Raw genomic sequence first — 22,088 nt, 5'->3', positions numbered from 1 at the left:
AGAAAGAAACTCTAGATTATGATACTGTATAACATGAGCCGCCTTGAGTCCCATCTTTGGGGAAAGGGCAGGAAATAAATAAATAAAACAACAACAACAACAACAACAGTAATAATAATGTATAAAGAATTACTGTGAACAGTAATTCAAGGTGGATGTACTGTATGTTATGGCTGTATTTCTTAAATTCAGATAAAATTAATAAAAATTATTTTTTTTTAAAAAAAAAAGCGAAATGAATGAAAACTCTGAGCGTGTTCAGGGTGCATTTCTTGACCCACTAATGCCAATGTCCCACAGGCTCCACACACCTGGGATGCGATGGAGATGGCTCAGGGGGCAGAGCTGGCAAGGGATCGAAGCATGGAAACCAACCAAAACTTTGGCTGCATCCAATCCAATTCCCAGGTAAAAGAGCTGCAGTCCCAAATGCTAAAGCGCTTGGCGCAGTCCTACACCCCTTAACTCAGGGAGTGTTAAAACTCAGATTTGGCTCTGTCGAGGAGCTCTGTCTAACTCCAAAGCCTGCACAACTGAGGTGATATCTCGACTCTGGGAAAATGAGCCTCAGGTTCAGAAAAGGAGAATAGACTTATAGAAAAAGTGGGGCTCTCTGCTAATCCCAAACCATCCCTCTCCCCTCCAGCACTGACAGTCCAGGCAGCTTTGTCCAGGAGTTCTGTGTAACTCCAAAGCCTCCCCCAATGCCTGAGCTGCGGTGGCATTTAGTGGCTTTCCTTTTGTTTTTGCTTGGCCTCAGATCGCTGCCTTTGGGCTGCAAAACTAGAGGACCCCCTCCCTGGCTTTCTGATCCGCCCTGGCTTTGGCTGGGGTTGGCATTGCTGGGCAGGTGTCCAACCTGTCCAGGGCCCCTTTAAGAAGCCCAGGGCCTCTCTCTGTTTGTGTGTCTCTCTCTTTTCCCCCGGAAGAAAAGGGCAGCCAGTCGCCAGGCAGAGAGCGATCGCTTGGGTTTCTCTCTCTTAGAAGGTGGAGAGGAGGCAGAGAAAGGAGGGAACCAAGAAGGGCAGACAGAGGCAGCAGTGCACCTCCCTTTTCCTGCAAAGCATCTGGAGCTTAAAAGCATTGCAACAGCAGAAGGTGGGAAACAAGGAGGAAAAGCCCTGGCATTGCAACCAAGGATCGCCACCTTCTCATCCCAACAGAGAGCTTCTGATCAGCCATGGCTCCTGGGCTCCATCAGAGAAGCCTGGTTTGGAGGAAGAGAGCCGTCCTTTTCCTGGGATCTGCTCTCTGGGTGTCTCTCTGCTGCAGCCCCCCTCCATGCGCTGCCTTCAACCTGGAGACCAAGTACGTGATCGTCAAGAAAGGCAAGACCCCGGAGAGTTTCTTTGGCTTCTCGGTGGCGCTGCACCATCAAACCCAGCAGCAGAGATACCTGTGAGTGCCATCGCAGCCCTAGGCTGGCTATACAACTGTCTGGAGGGGAGGGGATCGGGTGGGTATGGACACAGCCGGGCCCCACTGTTTTCTATATGTCTCCCTCCCTTCTTCTTTTCTGAGGTTCATTTCTCAGAGTTGAAGCGTGCAGACTTCTGAGCTACACAGAGCTCCTCGACAAAGCTACCTGGATTGTCAGTTCTGGAGGGGAGAGGGATGGGCTGGAATGAGCAAAGAGTCCCACTTCTTCTATAAGTTTCCCTCCCTTCTCTCCCCCCCCCCCCCCCAAAACCTGAGGTTCATTTCTCAGAGTTGAGGTGCACAGGCTTCTGGGTTAAACAGAGCTCCTCAACAAAGCTGCCTGGATTGTCAATTTTGGTGCACAGGGGAATGGGTTGGTATGAGCTGAGAGACCCACTTTTCCCCCTATGAATCTCCCTCCCTTCTTCTTTTCAGAACCTGAGGTTCCTTTTCTCAGAGTTGAGGTATCATTTCAGTGTGCAGGCTTCTGAATTACACAGAACTTTTCAACAGAGCTGCCTGGAGTGGCCTATTTTCTTCTATAAGTCTTCTTACCTTTCCCTTTTCTGACCCTGAGGTTCATTTGCCAGAGTTGAGATATGACTTAGTTCTCGGTTGTGCAGGCTTTTGAGTTACACAGACCTCCTCAACAAATCTGCCTGGATTCTCAATTCTGGAGGGTATGAGAATGGGTTGGTGTGACCAGTTTTACTTTTTCTATAAGGCTTTGTCCTTTTTCTGAACCTGAGGTTCATTGCCCCAAAGTTGAGGTGTGCAGGCTTCTGAGTTACACAGAACTCTTCGACAAAGCTGCCTGGATTTTCAGTTCTGGAAGGGAGAGGAATGGGTTGGTATGAACAGAGAGTCCCACTTTTTCTGTAAGTCTTCTTCCTTTTTTTGAACCTGAGATTCATTTTCCCAGAGTTTAAGGTATCAATTCATTTGTGGAGGTTTCTGAGTTACACAGAACTCCTCAACAAAGCTGCCTGGATTGTCAGTTCTGGAAGGAAGAGGGATGGGTTTGTATGAACAGAGAGTCCCTTTGTATAAGTCTTCTTGCCTTTTCTGAACCTGAGGTTCATTTTCCCAGAGTCGAGGTATCACCTCAGTTGTGCAGGCTTTTGAGTTACACAGAACTCCTCAACAAAGCCAAATCTGTGCCAAGTGCTTTACCATTTGGGACTGCAGCCCTTTACCTGAGAATTGGATTGAATGGAGCCAAATTTTTAGTAACTATTTATAGAATTGTTCTGCAAGGCTTTCACTCATCATGTTGTTGTTGTTGTTGTTGTTTTCTTTCCCACCTCTCTTCAAGGCTCAAGGTGGGGTGCAACATATTAATATACAACACAATTAAAAACTCATAAACCCACAGTTAAAATGTTGTGTGCCTTCACGTCGTTTCCGACTTATGGCGACCCCATCACGGGGTTTTCTTGCATGGTTTCTTTAGAGGGGATTTGCCATTGCCATCCTCTGAGGCTGAGAGTGTGTGACTTGCTCAGGGTCACCCAGTGGGTTTCATGGCCGAGTGGGGATACAACACTACAAAATCATTAAAGTGCATATACATGATTTGTACCTATACATGATTTGTGTTTGTGTGTGTGTTTTAAAAAAAAAAATCAGAGTCCTGAAGGCACAAGATAAAAAGTGAGGCAGAGCCCCAAGTCTTCATTCATTTTTAAAATATAATCTGACAGCTCCCAGTCTGCTTTCAATTAAATGCCATGCGCTTGGTTCCTTATTTGGAAGGGGATTACAAGTTTGTTTCTCAGTTCCTTGCAGCTGAATGAGTTGAGTCTCTTTTTTTAAAAAAAATATTATCGTTAAAGTACGTGCACATAATGGAGAAGTTTTCACCTTTGTGGTTGTCTGCATCTATTCACATTACGCAATTCATTTTTCATTGTACATTCATTTATGTCTGATGGGGTGAGATCGTGATCCAGAAGTTGTTGGACTGCAGCTCCCAGAATTCTTCATCATTGGCTATGCTGGGTAGAGCTGCTGAGACTTACACACCAACAACTTGTGGAGAGCTCTATAAATCCCACACCTGGTTATGGGGTGTATTCATGGAAATGGTTGTACCTATGCATCTAAAGGGGGGAGTGGAGAGCCAGTGTGGTGTAGTGGTTTGAGCGTTGAACTAAGGTCTGGAGATGAAGGTTGGAATCCTGGCTCGGATATGTAAACCCACTGGGTGACTTTGGGCAAGTCACACTCTCTCAACTTCAGAGGATGACAATGGCAAACCTCCTCTGAAAGAACTTGCCAAGAAAACCCTGTGATAGGGTCTCCATAAGTCAGAAATGACTTGAAGGCAAAAAACAACAATAAAGTGTGAATGGGTCCCAAGATCTGAATATTCAGTTGGTCATGAAGCTCACTCTATCAGCCTAACCTACCTCACAGGGTTGTTGTACGATAGAAATGTAGAAGAAGACTTGAGCTCCTTGCTGCAAAGATAGGTTACAAAAATATATTATATATTTCTGTTTTCCACTCTAATTTGTCTTAACCAAAGAATTACCCAGCAAAAAGATCTTAGATATGATCTTCCTACCTTTGAGTACAAATTCAGAGGACTGGAAACAGGGCAAACTTTGAAAGCAAATTTGTCATTCTGAAACCAAATAAAAGAGGGCTGTTACATTTTCATTCAAGCAGTAATCTCCAGCTTGTATATATAGTCTCTCGATCTCATCATTGCAGTGACATTCTAAAGTTCTGATTCAAATAGATGACATTCAGAGCAGTCAGCTGGGGAAATGCCATGGTATGCTTTGTGATCCCACCTCTGTGCCCTGCCCGGCTGCCCAGGAGTCCTGAAAGAGATGACACAGATGCACAACGTCCTCATAAAAATGTAAGAGGTGGTTGCCTCTATGACTTTAGTCTCCTTCCTCACCATCAGTCCTCATCTCTCAGTATAAATCAAGGGAATGTAATGGTCATGTGTCTGAGGTCTGTCTGCCTTCTGGGAGCCACATGGATTGCCAAAAAACAAATAGCTCTCCTAGGAGTGGCTAGAAGTTCAGTTCTGGGTGTGAAGAACAGATGTATTTTTTCTAAATCCCATTTATAATACCCAATATTATCATGCACCCCTTAAACATCCACCCAACTTACATTGTTTAACCTTAGCATAGCCTTATTATAATAAATAATGTCGTATTGCAAACATTGCAATGATTTTATCTGATTGATACCTACCATTAAATCTATCAAGAACAGACCTTGCAATCTATTTAAAAGGTGAATTGCTGCTCATGGAAACTTCTACTAGAGGCAGCTTTCCATTTGTGGGGGTAGAAGAAGGGCGGCCCAGGGAGTCAAAATGGGCCAAGGGCCACTCAAATAGCTTTGAGGGCCAGATGTGACCCACAGGTCATGTTTTGCCCACCCTGATTCAAATTTGTTGCAGGGGTTTTTCAGCATAGCTCATCTTTCTGGGTCAGTCACTCTGATCCTTCTCCTCTCCAGAGGTGTGTGTATGCTGTGCGCCTTCAAGTCATTTCTGACTTATGGCGACCCTAACAGCTGTGCGGGAAACATAATTTCCATCCAGCATGGCCAATACTGTCATGATTGCTTCCTTTTTTCTTAGAAGGCTCCATGCAAAAAAAAACCTGTGGGCAACAGTATGAGGCATGTACAAGTTTTGCTGGATTGTAGTGTGCCAGTCCAAATGAAAAGCACCTATGTCCGCTGAGTTATTTCTGGATGTCACAGTTCTGAGACAATGGTTGTAATGTAGTGCAGTTCAGATGGTTTCCGTTCCAGATGTCGGAAAGAAAGCTTTACCTGGCACTTATTAGTGGGCCTGGACCCATATTTAATGGGGCTTTTGGTGTGCTGTTTTCTTATAGGCACCCTCCTAAGACAATGTCCTCTGATAGCTTAGAGCCGCAGTGTGCCACACTTTACAGACAACAATCTTCTCTTTAAAGGGTTGTAGGAGATTAGTCTGAGCTAGCATGGAGTAGTAGTTTGAGCGTTGGATTACGACTCTGGAGACCAGGGTTCAAATCCCCATTTGGCTGTGTAAACCCACTGAGTGACCTTGGGCAAATCACATACTCTCAGCCTCAGAGGATGGCAGTGGAAATGGCAAACCCCCAGGGCACAGCACAGGTCAAAACACAGTGGAAAGTACCAGGCTTAATTTTCCCCAGAAAAGCACAGCTCAAGCCAATACATGTCTGTTCTGGAGTAAGTCCCTGACAGTGCAACAGCTTTTATGCACACAAAGCATGGCTCAATCCCATGCAACTTTTATAGGGGCTATAAAGGCCAGTTCCTTGCCTTCCAGCATCTCCTTCAACATTAAATAGGTTTATTTTTAGTTTTATCTCTTGTATCCTAATACTGATATCTGATCTGTCACTGACCAGACATAACAGCAGAAAAAGCTTGCAAGTTGGATGAGGTGGGGATTCCCTATCCCTGATTTAGATGATAGTCTGAATGCCTAAGATGGTACGTTTACATTTGTGTGCTGTTGTTTTGTGCCTTCAAGTTGTTTCCAACTTATGGTGACTATAAGGTGACTCTGGGGGCAAGCTTTTTCAGAGGGGGTTTGCCATTGCTATCCTCTGATGCCATCCCCATCCAGTGGGATTGCATGGCTGAGCCATGATTCAAACCCTGGTCTCCAGGGTCATAGTCCAATGCTCAAACCACTACTACATCACGCTGGCTGTCTACATTTGTGCATAAAGGTAAGTAAATCTAACTTTAGGCAAATTTGCGTCCTCTTTTTTGTTTTTGGCTTTAATTCCATAGATAGGTTAAACTGGTAGTGCTCCTTCTTGGACAGCCTACCATGCATAGTGCTTAATGGTGGTGCCACATCCAGGATATTAGGAGGATTTAAAATTCTCACTTGCCTACTATTGAGGGGTAGAAAAATGAATTTTCAGTCACATACCCTCCAACTATCCTGAATTGGCAGAGATAGTCGTGATTAATCTTTTGACATCCTGCTTCTTCATCAGCTTTTAAAATGACCCAATTTCTCTCTCTTCCTCCCACTTTAGTCCTCAGCATACCTCAATTGGAGTTTAGAGGCAGTTTGTACTCAGTTTATTTGGCATTGAGGAAAAGGAAAGATGGGGCAGAGTCTTGCCCTTCCCAGGAGGCTCAGGGAAAAGCAAACTGCTGCAGCTTCTCCTAGCTTGAGTGTGCTTTCTCATTCATAACTATTATTATTATTATTATTAAACTTTATTTATATATTGCTGTAGATTTACTTTTGTGTTTTGACTGCATTCTGATGTTGCTTGGCCATAGATATTCCAGTTTTCATATGTGAAATGTTGGAGGATGTCAGAGCAGAGCAGGCAGCCGAGGTTGGGTCTTGACAAAAACAGCCTGGTGATGTTGCCTTGTGATCTCTGGGCTTGCTTGTTGCCTCTTGTTCTGGAGGATTATGGTTTGGATTGCCATATTTGGGGATGCAGGAAGAAACATACCTCCAGGGCACATGAATTGGTGGCTGCATTTTCTTCATTTCTTTTTCCCTTTGGCCTTCCTTATAGCACACGACAAACCGTCTTTGCTTTATCCCTCTGGGTTTGTTCTAGTAAGCACATGCCCAGTCTTGCAGATGCTTCCCTGCAGTGTGGCGTGCGCTTTCTACTTCTATGACGCCTGCTGCCTGTCTGAGTGCCATGCAGAATCATATGGGTGATGTATGGGCAGAACTGAACTGGTAGCTTAGGACTACTGAGGAACCACTGCCAAGCAAGTTGACGCCAAAGTCTTCAGACTCAGCTCTCATCCCTGAAGTTTTTGTCAGGGACAAAGAGGGGAGGATGTGGCACTTGAGAGTTCTTGGTCCAAAAACAAACTGTAGAAGTAATCCAGTTTGAGACCACTTTAACTGCCCTGGCTCAGTGCTAGAGATTATTGGGAATTGTAGTTTGTTGTGGCACCATAGCTCTCTGACAGAGAAGGCTCAATGTCTCATAAAACTACAGTTCCTAGAATTCTGTAGCATTGAGCTAGGGCAGTTAAAGCAACCTCAAACTGAATTATTTCTGCTGTGTGTTTTGGACCCTTGTTTGAAGATTGGTTCCCATTTAGGCTGCATCTGCTATGCAGAAATAATCTGCTTTGACACCACTTTAACTGCCATGGAATTCTTGGAATTGTATTTTGTTATGGCACCAGAGCTCCAAAAAACAGTTGTAGTCCAAAATGTACTGTATAGTTTTTGAACTCAATTCCTGGTGCCTTGATGGTATGATTTTAAGCATATATTTATCTTTTGAATGTACAGTGGGCCTTTGGTATCCTCTGGGGTTTGGTTCCATGGCCTCCTATGGATATGAAAATCTGTGGATGCTCAAGTCCCGTTAAATACCATGGCATAGTAAAAAGGTGTTCTTTTTATAAAAAGATTTTAATTGTTTGTAGTTGATTTTAATCGTTTTGACTTTTATTGAATTCATTTTTTTCTCCTGTGGGTAGGGTTGCCATAAATCAGGACCTCCAAACCGGGACAAATGTAGGACAACATTTTAAAATGTAGGACATTTTTTAAAAGAAAAAAATGCAGGACACCCCCCCTCCCGCACTCCTTCCCGGCCTCTGAGGGGGCCGAGGCCTCCTTAGAGGACGAGAAGGAGCCCGCGGGGCCACCCGTGATCGCAAGCGGTCTCATCCCTCCTTCCCGGCCTCTGAGGGGGGCGAGGCCTCCTCAGAGGCTGGGAAGGAGTCTGCGGGGCCACCCGCAAACTGCCTCCTCTTCCTTCCCGGCTTCTGAGAGGGCCGAGGCCTCCTCAGAGGCTGGGAAGGAGGGAGGGGGAGGCGGGGAGGGTGGAGGCGCCGCCTCCACTTCGCCTTCTCCACCCCAGGCCTCGCTGCCCTCCTCTTCCTCCGCCTCCTCCGCGCAGCCATGCGCAGCGGAGGAGAAGGAGGGCAGCGAGGCCCCACGGGCCGCGGTCAACCCTGCTGCAACCGGGGTTGTCCCAGTTTTTGGTGGCACCCGGGACAGGAAGGACCTGGTCCTGCCAAAACCGGGAAAATCCCAGTTGCAGCCGGGTTATGGCAACCCTACCTGTGAGCCACTTTGGGTCAAACAAGCAAACAAAACCTGAAAGAAAGAAATGAATCCCCCCTTAAATAAATAAATAGTAAAATGGCAAAATTGAGGTTTGCTTATATATTGAATTTTTTCAAGCTGTGGGGGGGTTGAATCCGTTGATAAAGAATCCGTGGACACAGAGAGCTAACTGTATTAATCTGGCATGATCCTGAAAGGGTGCCCTGTGCCACTTATCTTGGTGCCTGGTTGGGGTTTATTCATAGCAACACCCAGAGGTCTGCTGAAGGCTCATCCTAAAGGCTTGAGGTATGACTTTTCTCATGAACCTGTTAACATTCTTGCAGTTCTTGGGTGGATTGGCTAACATTCTACCGTGCTTTACAAAGGATCTTTTCAATTCACTGGATTTTTCCTCTTGATTAAGTAACTCTGTAGTCTCTTAGCCTAGGCCGCCGTTCCTATGGAGACATGTATTATGCTGTTTAAGAAGCAATCTTTTCTCTTCACCCCCCCCCCCCCTTTTGCTTAACCTTGGTATAAATCAAGGCTAACTTCACTCAAGTTAAGTGCACTAAAGGGATCATATTCTAGACAGTATTCCAGCTGGTGGTATGTCTGTCTGTGGGTCTTGTGTGTGTTTAACTAGAGCGGCTACATTGGCTCCTCTGCCTTTAATAGCTCCCTGGAGCCTTTCCACTGCCTTTAATAGCTCTCAGCCAGGTGGAAATTTAGTAAGCAAAGCTCTTTTCCTCTCTGTCTATCTCTCTCCCTCTTTTCTGGTGTGGAGATCGAAACAATAGTGACAAGCCTAACTTTGAAAAAAGACACAGCAGCCCTGCCAGGAGATGAATTGGCAGCTCTGAATCGATTTGGCACTCTGTTTCTTCTGAGTGTGCCTCTTCCAAATCAAACTTGTCGTCGTTTAATTGTGCAAAGTGCTTTCCTTCATCCTCGCTGAGTGACTATATTCTGATTTTGCTGATCTTGCAGGGAGGGTTGTGTGTAGGTGTGTATGTGGGGAAGAGGAAGATGCCTTATGTAAGTCACTGGTTAGGATTTCCAGATCTCAGGGCTTGCCTCTTTCTTCTGATCCTCCAGGCATCTCACTCACACATTCCAGATTTGTTATTCACACTGCAGAACTGCATCAATCTGCATCGATGCACATCTCTGCGAGTTCGGTTGGTCACACATTCAAGCATTCAAACAAAGATAAGCTGATGATGTAAATGCATTTCAAACCCCTTTTTTCATATTCAGTGTTTTATCGCAGGTCTATTTGCACCGGTTATTCATACTACTGGTGATGTAGATCTTTTTTAAAAATTCAGGGGGGAAAACCGATATTGACTATTCCAGATTAGGTGGGATTTTTGGTAGCCCAACCCCTAACTTGATTGGGTGCATTTAGGATGCATGTGAAGATTTAACCCAGATTCATCCCAGACCCAGATTATTTTCACAGTGTGAATAACTCATCAAGGTAAGAGCTCTCTCTTGAAAACTGTGTGAGAGGTATGAACTTTTGGATCCTAGTGTGGCTTGACTATGGCCGCATCTGCAATTTAGAAACAATACAGTTCAACACCACCTTAACTGCCATGGCTCAGTGCTATGGAATTCTGGGATTTATAGTTTATGTAGTTGACATGTAGCCTTCTCAGCCAGAGAACTCTAGTGCCACAACAAACTACAAATTCCAGGAGTCCCTAGCACTGAGCCATGGCAGTTAAGATGGTATCAAGAAACAACTTGAAAGCACACAACACAACATGCAAAGACTCCAGGGAACCTATATATTTACTTATTTTGTTCTTCCTTCTTTCCTACTCATTGTGGTACCAGGGCTCACCCTTCACTCCCCTCTGCATCTGCCTTTTAGCTAGAAACAATAGAATAGATAAATACCTCCTTCCCCATCTCCCTTAAGTAAAGGGGGGGGGGGGTTCTCATTTCACCTTGATCTGGGAACAGCCCCTTGACCTAACATTCCTAGATTTCTTAATTTCCAAACAGGAAAAAAATATTTTTTGTGTGTGATCGTTTGTATATGTTTGAATGGCAAGCAGTGAACAACTGTGGTTGATATTTAATGCATAATGCTTAATGAAATCACCAGGGGCCATCCTTAGGTCCCAGGCTTTGGACCCAAAACATCAGGGCTTAGGACAGTCTTCCACTGGCAACCCTACTTGCTGATGAGGTACAGTTCTTGGAGGTCCAGCATGGCTTGTCCATGGCATGTGGTTCTTTTAACTGGGACATGATTAAACCAAATAAACACCAGGTCTAACAGTCTTTCCAAACCTATGCAGTGTACCTCTCCAGTACCACTGGAGCAACCACAACAAATCTGGGCTTAGCAGTAAGAGTAGAAGACAGTATGGCCAGAATCTGCTTGGTGCATGACAGCAGCATCACTGCAGCATAGGCAGTGGTGGAAAGAGACAGTAAATTGAAGGTCCAGCAGCCAGGAAGAGGGAGCATTGGAGAAACTGTCTGGTCAGGACTGGCAGGTTTTGTATGCTTCCACACACCATCAGTGTGTATCATTGTGTCAAAAACACTGGGAAGACACTGGGAAAAATACATGAATGGGAAAGGGCAGGAAAAAGAACTGACTTTTTGGGCTCTTACATTTCGGAGACAGCTGGAGGGTCTCTCTCTGTCTGTCTCTCTTACCCATTTAACAAGGATATCTTGTACCCTGGAGTGGATTTCTGACAGCAGCAGCTGCACAGCTTGAAAAGCCTCTGTGGAGACATTCCAGAGATTCATTTGTAAAGCTCTCTTGATGAGGTTTTGGGGATGGTTCTGTTTGAAAGTCTCCCTCTTTTTCTCCCTGAAGAGCAAGCCTGATGGTAGGCAAAATGGGAAAGAAGGAAGGAGGCAGCTGCAGTGCACACACTACATTTGTGTGAGTGCTGAAAAGGCCGTGAGATGCTGTGAATGGTAAGCAGCATGTCAGGAAGGGTGAGATTTCCCTTCTTCTTAGATGTTAGCATTTGTCATACATTCATGCCAAGAAAGGGACAACCTGAGAGTTACATTTCAGCCAAAACCTAATCCTAGAACTGATCTTCCATTTTAGCATCTCTCTCCTGCATGTATGTGCCTTCAAGTTGCCTGCTGACATATGGCAACTCCATGAATTTTATAAGGTTTTCTTAAGCAAGGAATAATTAGAGGTGGTTTTGCCAGTTCCTTCCTCTGAAATATAGGCTACCGCACCTGGTATTTGTTGGTGGTCTCCCATTCAGCAGGATGTTTCTGCTTAATGTCCAAGATCTGGTGGGGTTTGGTGCCTTTAGGATATATAAGTCCTAACATCTCTCTCCTGCATTGGGACTTTGGCATTCTACTGAACATACAGACTGGCTCAGTAAGGAATTGTTGGATTGCCTTTGTCAGTGGGTGGACCAGACCTTGGGAAAAATACATTTTGGACTATTTAATTTACATTATTCCTCACCTTTTGCTCAAAAACGGAGCTCAATATATCTTACTGAAATTAAAACAGGGCTCAGTAAAAACATATACAAATAAAAGCATTCAAAAAAGTTATTCTTGTAGAATTAGAAGCAATGTACAGTGTTGTAGCATGCATCTATTAAAAAGTATAAGAAATAAAAATAGCACAGTATACTATTCAAAGTCCCTTTATTCTATATAGTTTCCCAAAGTCTGCCAGAATAAAGAAATCTTCACCTGTGAACTAAAGGACAGTGGGAAGGGAGTTGGTCTAGGTTCTCAAGGAAAGACTACAACTCTGGCCATGCTGGCTAATGGTTGTAGTCCAAGAAGTAACTTTTCCAAGCTCTTGTAGGATGTGCACCACAAAGTCTTGGGTGCCTTAACGATTTACAACACTCATTCTGGCTCATGCCTTGGTGGATTAGGGATTGACAGAAAGTAATGGATTTCCTGATAGATTCCTATGCTGTTTGGAATAGATCCACAAGAAATTGATTCCCAATTTTTTTTCAATAGCAGTAATGAGATAACCTTCCACTTTTATTTATATGTACTACTGAAATAAAAAAAAAAAAAACTTGGCTTAACCAGAATGGGATTTTTGTGTGTGGCATGACTGAGCAAAGTTCTGATATTCTAAATCAGCAATAGAGAATATGTGGTCCTCTAGAGATATTTAACTGTAACTCCCATCAATCCTGGGCAGCACTGAAAAGAATTGATTTTTTTAGATTTCAGAGTTCATGACTTTTGCACTAGGCCAGTTCTTTGTGCATTTTGGGCATATATTAATACAAACTTAAATATATCCTGCAAATTTGAATGAGCTAGAATCCATTTGAATGAGTCTGAGTCTGAATGAGTTAGACTCCATTTTATCACATGCATGAAATGTGCATGCCCAACCCACATGTGCATGGGATGAAGTGAATTCTAGTCCAGGAAAGCTAGAATAAAATTGTCTTTAAGTGCCAAACTGCAGACACAGCTACCCTGCTGCACCATGGTCTTGTCAGTTTCCATTTCAGCTTTACAGCAATCCAGTAAGAGGTCGGTGAATCTGAGAGACTGGGGTCAGCCAGTGAGCGTGGCGCCTGGTGGCGCAGTGGTTAAATGCCTGTACTGCAACCATTCACTCAGGCCCTTATCACACAAGCAAAATTTGAAGTTATCCCAGGGTCAATGTGAAGGCAATGCAGGGGCAATCATGGGGTTTCAATCGGGAGCCATCTTAAACACAATCGGCGGTCATTCCAGGGTTGGGCAAATCCTCTTTTTCCCTGAATTTACCTATCCCTGGAATGACCCGGGAATACCCCCCGATTATTTTTAGGATGGCTCCTGATTGCGTTTGGCGTCGTGTGATAAACAAACTTGAAACTTTACCTAACCCTGGAATGACCCCCGATTGTGTTTAAGATGGATCTTGATTGCGTTTGGCGTCGTGAGACAAACAAACTTGAAACCCCATTATTGCCCCTGCATTGCCTTCACATTGACCCTGGGATAACTTCAAATTTTGCTTGTGTGATAAGGGCCTCACAAACCATAAGGTTGCAAGTTCAATACCAGTGAAAGGGCTCAAGCTTGACTCAGGCTTGCATCCTTCTGAGGTCGCTAAAATGAGTACCTAGAGTGTTGGAGGCAATTGGCTTACAGTTGTAAACTGCTTAGACACTGTTAGTTCAGTATGAAGCGGTATATAAATGAAGCTGTTTGTGTGGATTAAAAGGGAACTGAATCCACTGTTGCTTTCTTCAATCCTAGCCAGGCATGCTAACCATGACACCTAACAGTTGTCTGTATTTCTGAGCATATGCAGAATGCATTTCTTTTCCTACCACAGTGGGCCTGCTGCATTGGCAGCCTGCAGACTGGAGTGTCAACAGTTCTCCATGCGCCATGTTATTCAATGATAGCACATGACATTGCTCTTAAATAATATGGGGGTTGAACATCCAGGTTCTTTCCCATCTTCCATGGATGGGAAGAGTCCACTGTATATGTGCTCTGTCTGCAGAAATGGTTTCTAGAAGTCAACATGGACTTGGGACTTCTTGAAAGACACTCCATAGGCTTAAGAAAACAACCAGGGATAAAGTCCAAAAGGCAAGCCAGTCTGTTTGAGAAGTATGACCCTGAGTCTGCCCTTTGCTGGCCTCCACAAATGCTCTTTGACCTTTGAGAAGAGATTAGTTTGTAGAAGTGCCATGTTTTTGAAAAATGGCTTTTGAAAGGCAGCTTGTGAATCTTTTCCATTGCTTGGGGCCCAACTGCTGTGTGACTCACATAAGTGGGTTCATTAATTCTGGGGGTAGGAGGTTCATCTTGTGAAATGCTGTGCATTTTAGATGCACATGCACTTTGCCAAAACTACAAAACAAAAAATAAAGCTTTTTTCTGGAGTAGATCTCAGTTTGCCCTTTGGCACAGATTCCAAGAGATTTCTGCTTCTGTGTGTAAAGTGAGGGTACAAGGTTCTAGTCCTTGTGGATCAGATCTGATTTCTAAAATTAAGATGTGCTGGGTATGAAGCCCACTTGAAAATGATTTCTTCTAGCCCACACCTTGGAAAGGCATCCTCCCCTTGCAGGGCATTTGAAGTTCAACAGGCCAAGAACTGCATCTCTCTCAACTGGACAAATGTCACAATTTCCAGCACAATAAAGCTTTGCAGCCTGCTCCTACCTGGAAGTTGGTACTATATTAGCCGGGTAGTCATGGGATGGGCAGTTTTGTGTCATTGGGGCTGCAGGTGGCAAGTTGTCTGCCCCAAATATGGAAAAATCTGTTGGTTTTGGTTTGTCCTGTGCTTGACATTTTTTAACTTCATGTTCTTCAGTTCTGGTCATGAACAAATGGATGAATTTGCAGCCTGCTAGTCTAGGACGTGTCATGTCCCTCATCTTTCCTTGGCCACAGCTCAGACTGTTCAGGCAATGCAGAATACCTATTCTTGCCCTTTCTCCAGGGCTGGCCCAAGAAATTTTGCTGGTTGAGACAAAGGAGAAAATGGTGTCTCCTTTCCATTCTTAGTAATGATGCCAACTGAATTAGTAGCTGGATCTTACTTCAGCATTGTCAATAGGACAGTGGGGAAATTTGAGAGCTGTTGTCTCCCACAAAAAGTGCTGTTATCAAGCTCTTGGGAAGAAGTTCAGCTCCAAGTGGAAGGTCAGAAGCCACCTAGCTCAGTTTAAGGCCATTTTGGATTCTCCAACATCCAGGAGATATTTTGAGGGGCAACACTGCTACTCAAATGGTAGTTCATGGACCAGTGCTGATCTGTGAGCCAACAGCTGCTGGTTCCTGGAGAGTGTCAAGGAGAGAAAACAGTAGTTGTAGCCAATGGGTACAACTATAGTATTTGTCCCTTGTACAATGGCAAAAGGCAATTACTGTTCTCCCACATGAGATAATTCAAGAAGTGCAGATGTGCATGCATCATTTTGCACATTGCAGGTGGTGACTAAGGGAGGGATAAGAGTCTGGTTTTTTAAAAAGATGCAGTGTATAGGTGTTTCTAGATTTCATAATGTGTTTATGTGAAATCTGACCCATTGGTACATCAAGAGTCTAGACTGTTATTGTGAGGTGAAGGTTTAATGACCCAAGAATGGGACACAGTGGCGGCTGACTTGATTATGAAGTCCTTTTACACTTGTGTGGCTTCTATTGCAGCCCTGATTATGCTTTTTAAAAAGAACTCATCCTTTCCAGCTCCATCAAGAAGCCATTTGCATTGTCCCTTCCAAAATTTACAGAGCCTTTTAGCGGGGAATTATTTATTTATTCATTTTGTATTCTTAGATTTGGGGGGGTGGGTGAAGACCAAGGTTAAAAAAGAAATTAGAAACCAGAAAGAAAGAAATGTTTGAAGGAGCTGGTGTAACACCTACATCCTATCCAGGCAGAAATGGCTATGCTTTATTGGGAAAAGCTGAGACATGGATGGCTTTCTTTTCCCTAGCTGCTGGGAAATTTTAGAAAGCAAGCATCAAAAAGGATATATCCTCCATTTCTCCTTCCTTAAGCAAGAGGTTCAATTGGAGTTTTGGAAATCCAGGGATGTTAGAGGCCATCATCAAAGTTCAAATGAACTAGTGAACATTTCAGCACCCAGGAGACGTTACATTAGGTTTCTATCATTGAAGCTTCTCCTCCCCCAGGCAAGATATCTGAACCCTGGGATGAAAAATATATATACTCAAGTCTCTTTAACGGATCTTTAGCCGTACATCTGTTTCATTTCTACATCACTCTCTTATTATTTTTAAAATACTTTACTTTAAATCAGTGGTGGGTCACATGTGGGGCTACTCTATATAGCCCTCAACCCCTCCAGATTCTAGGATGCCCGTTTTCTGCCCTCCCCCAAATGGGAATTGCTTCTCCTGGAAGCTTTCAGGAGTGACAGTTAATCTTTTTAATAGGTTACAAGCCCCAGGCCTCCACACTGTTAACAAAAAGGCAAACCCATTTTCCAAAACTAGAAATAAACCTATGGCTGATTTTTACTCTCTGTACAACACTTGGAATCCCCACAATGGGCAGAAAATTGGCTCCTTGGCACACAAAGCAGTTGCCCACTTCAGATTTAAATTAATATTAAAAGGTTCACAAATATGACTTAATAGTGGTGTAGTGACAAATTTTACTGTCATCATGACAGCACTGTAGAGAATCCAAAAATGTAGGCAGATATGTTGATCTTGTTCTTAAACAAAAAAACACCTAGTAGTTTTCTACCTGGTGTAGGTCACCTTGCCCACTGAAGATCAGGTCTTCCCAACATACTTTGCATTACAGCTGGGATAGTTCATAACAATAATGTTGCGGAGAAAAGGCATATCATTTCCAGCTGCTGTGAGGATTGTGGTTAAAACTGGGGAACAGGGGAATCCAATGGGGTTGAGAGATAGTGTCGTAGTCCCTGCTAATGGAGACGTATTGGGGCTTTGACCCTGTGAGCCCTGGTTCACACTATATTGTTGATTATTAGCTTGCTAACATTATTTGGCTGATGGTTGGTAAAAAGCCTTCCTCTGAAGTTTACATGAAAAGAAAATAGGCTGGTGGAAGAGTGGCAGAACACTGTTTCTCTTCAGTCAGGTTGCTCACTCACCTACATAAAATTCCTGTTCAGCTCTGGTGATCAAGCGATGGCTCTAAATGCATGTTTACATGTTGTGTTAGCTTTATTGTGTCAAGAACTGTGTAATGTCTGGGGAAGTGCGACTGATGGAGTATATATGAATGCCAGTCTGCACTTTAGTCCAAGAGCTGAAAATCAAGCAATTTTCTACAGGAATGCGTAAACATCAAATAGATCTCTGTGGAATCTGTGCTCTCCAGTGCTATAATGGAGCCAGGGCTGGCAGGGTTGAAACGCAAGGACTTTTTAACTGGTAGGGGTTGTTGATATTGTGTACTACCTCTCTCTAGCTTCTTTCTTCCCTCTGGACTTAGTTGTAATTCTCACACAGGCTGAGGGATTAGCAGAGGGAAGTCTCCCTGTACATGTTGAGCCTTCCTTATCTGGAATTCCAAAATCCAAAATAATCCAATTTCCAATGACATCCATAGGAGGCTGGTGACTCCTGTCTTAGTGAGGCAGAGAATCCGCTCTAGATTTTAGTACAAATTTTATATGGGCTGCTGAACCCTATTCTCCAGATAGGTTCAACAACTTTGGTAGCACCCTCAAAATTTGGGCTAAAATCCAGAGCAGATATACAGTATTACCTGACTGACACAGGAGCCACCAGCCTCCTATGACTGACTCCAGGACCGGTGCCCTGTGTGTTTTCTTGTTTCTGTTACAGTTACAGATGATTGTCTGTATTTTGCATCTCACCTGGGTCTCCTTTCACACATGACATGACGACACTCTTCTATGGCACTGGCAGAGGAATCAAGCTGAGCCAAGATGTGTGTGTCTCTATTAAATACGGTTGTAGTGAAAACAGAGGAGGGTTATACATTCATACATACGATAGTGTCTTCCATTCCCTTTTCTAGCAATCTTAGTCCCCCTTCTGAATGACTAATTGACATACTGTCTGTTTCATGTCAGTTTTAGATCAGCCCTGTCCTGAAATAAACAGATAAGTCTGGTTGAGCAAAAGTGACATTGCCCATGCCATAAATCTTGTAGATTTCTTTTAAGGCTTGGTATTAGATTTGAGTTTCTTCCATTTGTAGCCTGGGCCTGAGTTGTTTTTGTGCAATAAGCATCTTGCTTATCTGGGATAACTTGCAGAGGTGGGCTTGTAAAAGAACTTAGTCCTGGCAAAGCTTACTTTTGGTGTTCTTGACAGCTTGTGATGATATGCTTTGTATTGTGGGAACAAACTCTAAAAAAGGGATCCATCCCTTTATTTCAGTTAGAGTTAAACTTCCTGTTTGTTAGGGATGTGAATCTTTGGTAATTTAATTCTCATACCTTACAATGAAAAGTTTCACTCCCCCCTCCTGCTGTGAACTTTTGGACATTTTTCAATAGACCCTTGGGGCATTTTGTGGGTTTTTTTCAGAGTTTGTTAAATGTAAAAATAGTTCCATTTTTTGAAATACACTATAGACCATTTTTGCACAAAATACATTGCTGTTGCCGCTGCTCCTTCTGATACAGAGAAGAAAACCATCGAGAACACTTGACAATTCTTTTTGACAAGATATTTCATCATTTTGAGATATCCTTTCTCATAGAGGATGTGAGCACTAGCAAATAATATTTGCACCCATGATCTGGTTGGATTATGCTTTAACAGAGTAGGTCTTGCAAAGCATACCAGCTCAATTCTGGCATAGCTCACCTTGGCTTAATTTAAGTAGCAGTTGCCTCTGGGAAGAAATAGTTTCCCTGAATTCCAGCCATTCCTGTTTTTGGGTTTGCAGCTTTCGGAAATCACTGCCTCCATTTATATTTTTGCAGCATTCCCAATTAACTTTTTTTAATGTGTATTGTTTTTAAATATGTTACAAGCAATATTGCATCCCAATATTGGGAGAAAGGCAAGGTATAAATAAATACAACAACAACATTCTAGTTTGTAGGGTTTTTTTGTGGGTTTTTTGAGCTATATGGCCATGTTGTAAAAGAGTTTATTTCTGACGTTTTGCCAGCATCTTTGGAAAATGCTGGCATAGAAGTGGGGTTTTCTTTGCAAGGTTTGTTCAGAGGACGCTTGCCATTGCCTTTTCCTGAGGCTGAGAGCATGTGACTTGCCCAAGGTCACCGAGTAGGTTTCCTGGCCAAACGGGGAATCGAACCCTGGTCTCCAGAGTCGTAGTCCAACACTGCTGGACTGTTTGACTGGTGGTTTGTATTTTTATGTCTGTGTTTTATGATGAAGCTTTTAACTGGAATAAGCTCTTTTATGTACTGTATATTAAAAAACTCTAAAAACATACTTTATTCAACACATAGCTATGGATTTTTCTTGGTGCCATGGGTGTTGAGGTTGTCATACAGACCTTCTACGCCCCCAGAATTTACTGCTATGCTACTGCTAAGGCAATTCAGCCTGCTATTTCACACATTAAAGCTGCTAACCTACTCACTGAACTGATAATAAGAAACCCCAGGCCAATTATCTTTTTCTAGCTCTTCTTTAAACAAAAGAGACGATGCCCTCTTGGCTTATAAATCAGTGTGGGGCAGTTAGAGAAAGTGAATATCAGAGCATGTGAAAATTACTTTGTTTGGACTACAATTCAGTGGTGGTTGGTGGTTCTAATAGCTACATCCATGAATCTGCTATGTGGGGTTTAGTTTGAATTTTAAAGGAGTTATCCAAAGCACTTGGCCTGTTTTTGAGGATAGGGTTCAGCGGTTTGGAGAATCCCCTTAAAGCCTGGATTGGATTTGCTGCCTCAGTGACATGGAAACTCCCAGATTCTGCTTCCACAGCACCCCAAATTCTTGCCTGAACAATCGTGGGAATTGTCCAAAACAGTAACTTTACACGTTCTGATGAAATACAATGAATGGTATCAGGAAATGAGTCTTCAAGAATATTTTACAATGGAGATAGCATAGAATGTGGCATTTAGAAAAAGGAAAAAAAAAAGAATCCTCAGAAGAATATGCATATTGTAAGCCTGTCCATATTTTGTTCTGTGAAACTAGCCATTTAGATCTGGATCAGAGTGAAATGGGGCCAGTTTTATGCCAAGTGACACATTTACAGTAATGTTTTATTGATGTCACCCACTCTTTGTTCTGAGTTTAGAATTTGGATTTTCTTGGTCCATAATGACTCACTAATGATTTTTTATTGTTAACTGCCCTTGAGTCAATCTCAACCCATAGGGACCTTGCTGATGAGACATCTCCAAGACCCTCTGTCCTCCACTGCTCTGCTCAACTGCAAATTCATACTCATGATCTCTTTAATAGAGTCCATCCATCTTGCAAGTGGCCTTCCTCTCTTTCTACTTCCCCCTACCTTTCCTAGCATTATTGTTTTTCCAATGATTCATGCCTTCTTCTATGTGTCCAAAGTATGATGTGTCAAAAGTATGACAACCTGAGTTTTGTCATCTTGGCTTCTAGGGAGATTTCTGACCTGATCTGCTCCAGGACCCATTTGTTGGTCTTTTTGGCTGTCCATGGAATCCTTAGCATCTTCTCCAGCAGCACATTAAGAATGAGTTGATTTTCCTCCTATCCTCCTCCTTAACTGTCCAGCTCTCAGATCCATACATGGCAATAGTGATTAGTACTGTAAAAAATATATTTCCTGGTCTTAAGCAGAGTCAGGCTTGTTTGGTATTTGAAAGGGGGGTTGCCATATTTCAGGGGAAAGCATGACAAACCACCTCTGAGTATTCTAAGAAAACGATGTGTAATTCATGCTGTTGCCATAAGTCACGAAGTGACTTGAATTCATGCACGAATGCACACACACAGGCGTTTTCCTATCCTCAACAAGAACGAGTGTTGCAATGCACTGAGACAAACCGTCAAAAAAGCGTATTGGAATTCAGAGACATAATAATAATAATAATAATAATAATAATAATAATAATAATAGAGTTTATTTATATCTTCCTGCTTCTCCCAATTGGATCGAGGCAGTATCACAACAGAATTTAAAAAATACAATTAAAACATTACAATATTATTATTACACAAGTTAAAACCACAGTTAAAAACATAAAATCAGCAATCATGGGGTCAAATGCTCTCATTCCATACAGAACAGTCAGTAATTCATAGAAGGTCAGGTGGGTATGCACACCGAAAGAGCTCTGTCTTAACATAACCATATTAAGATCAATATGCAAAGGTGTATCATTCATAGCGCCTTTGAGTCTGAGAGAAAGAAAGATATTGGTAGCATAAGCTATTGTAGACTTCAGTCTACTTCTTCAGATGCATGGAGTGAGCTGTCCAGAAAAAGACCTTTATAAAAAGGCTGTGAGGTTTATCACACTGGGGCTAATTTTAACATTAAAGAGAGATTAAGGCGCATATAAAGCATCCCGCAAATGAAGTGGAAATGCGAATAATTGCACAAATGGTTATCACACACAGTTGCACAAATAAAATGGTATAGGAAATACATTGTCGCTAAAATCCCAAAAGTAAAAAGAGGTGCATTAATGCTTCTTTGTGACCACTTTAATAGCGGGTTTTGTGCAACATCGGGTGAAACGTAATTGCGCGATTTTTCTGGGATATTCATGGGATAAACTCCTGATCGCCTTTGTGTGATAAACTCTTAGGTGAATAGCAGTGAAATGCAAAACTAGTGGGTATGGTGAAAGGGTTCAGTTCAGTTCAATTGGGGGACAAAGGCAGTAAGAAGTATGTTGTCTAAAGTCAAGGTGAGTAGATAACCATGTGAATGTTGGTGAGTGTTACTGGAATGTAACGTGATGCTAGCTGGTAACCAGAAAGGAGATGAGATGAACTGACCAAGACAGCCCTCATGAGGCTTGGGGAGTTAACTAGCATTGTGATATGTGTAATGTGCTAGGAACCCATTGTCTGTGTTCAACACAGTGTGAAGACATATATTTCAATTCTATTGTTTCTCTTTCCAGCTTTCCTTTGTAGTTGTTGTTGTTGTTGTTTAAGGACTGCTGTTCTGAGGTCCGAGATGGAGCGTCCAGGAAGAGTGATGTG

The 22,088-nt window shown here is 42.9% G+C and overlaps 1 protein-coding gene across 4 annotated transcripts in view; it reads left to right on the top strand.

Moving 5' to 3' along the window:
• The first annotated feature begins 998 nt into the window (after positions 1 to 998).
• ITGA3 (integrin subunit alpha 3) overlaps positions 999 to 22,088 on the top strand; it is a 79,196-nt gene continuing 58,106 nt past the window's right edge. For all 4 annotated transcript variants that reach the window (XM_089531672.1, XM_089531671.1, XM_089531675.1 and 1 more), the window contains exon 1: positions 999 to 1,398. In XM_089531672.1, the coding sequence (XP_089387798.1) occupies positions 1,181 to 1,398 (218 nt within the window). In that variant the 5' untranslated portion in view covers positions 999 to 1,180. The remainder of the gene's footprint in view (positions 1,399 to 22,088) is intronic.

The sequence above is a fragment of the Sceloporus occidentalis genome, unplaced genomic scaffold (genome assembly GCF_023333645.1).
Source record: "Sceloporus occidentalis isolate IW3139 unplaced genomic scaffold, rSceOcc1.0.p SCAF_7, whole genome shotgun sequence".
Taxonomy (NCBI): Eukaryota; Metazoa; Chordata; class Lepidosauria; order Squamata; family Phrynosomatidae; genus Sceloporus; species Sceloporus occidentalis.
This window is presented reverse-complemented; position numbering and strand designations above follow the sequence as displayed.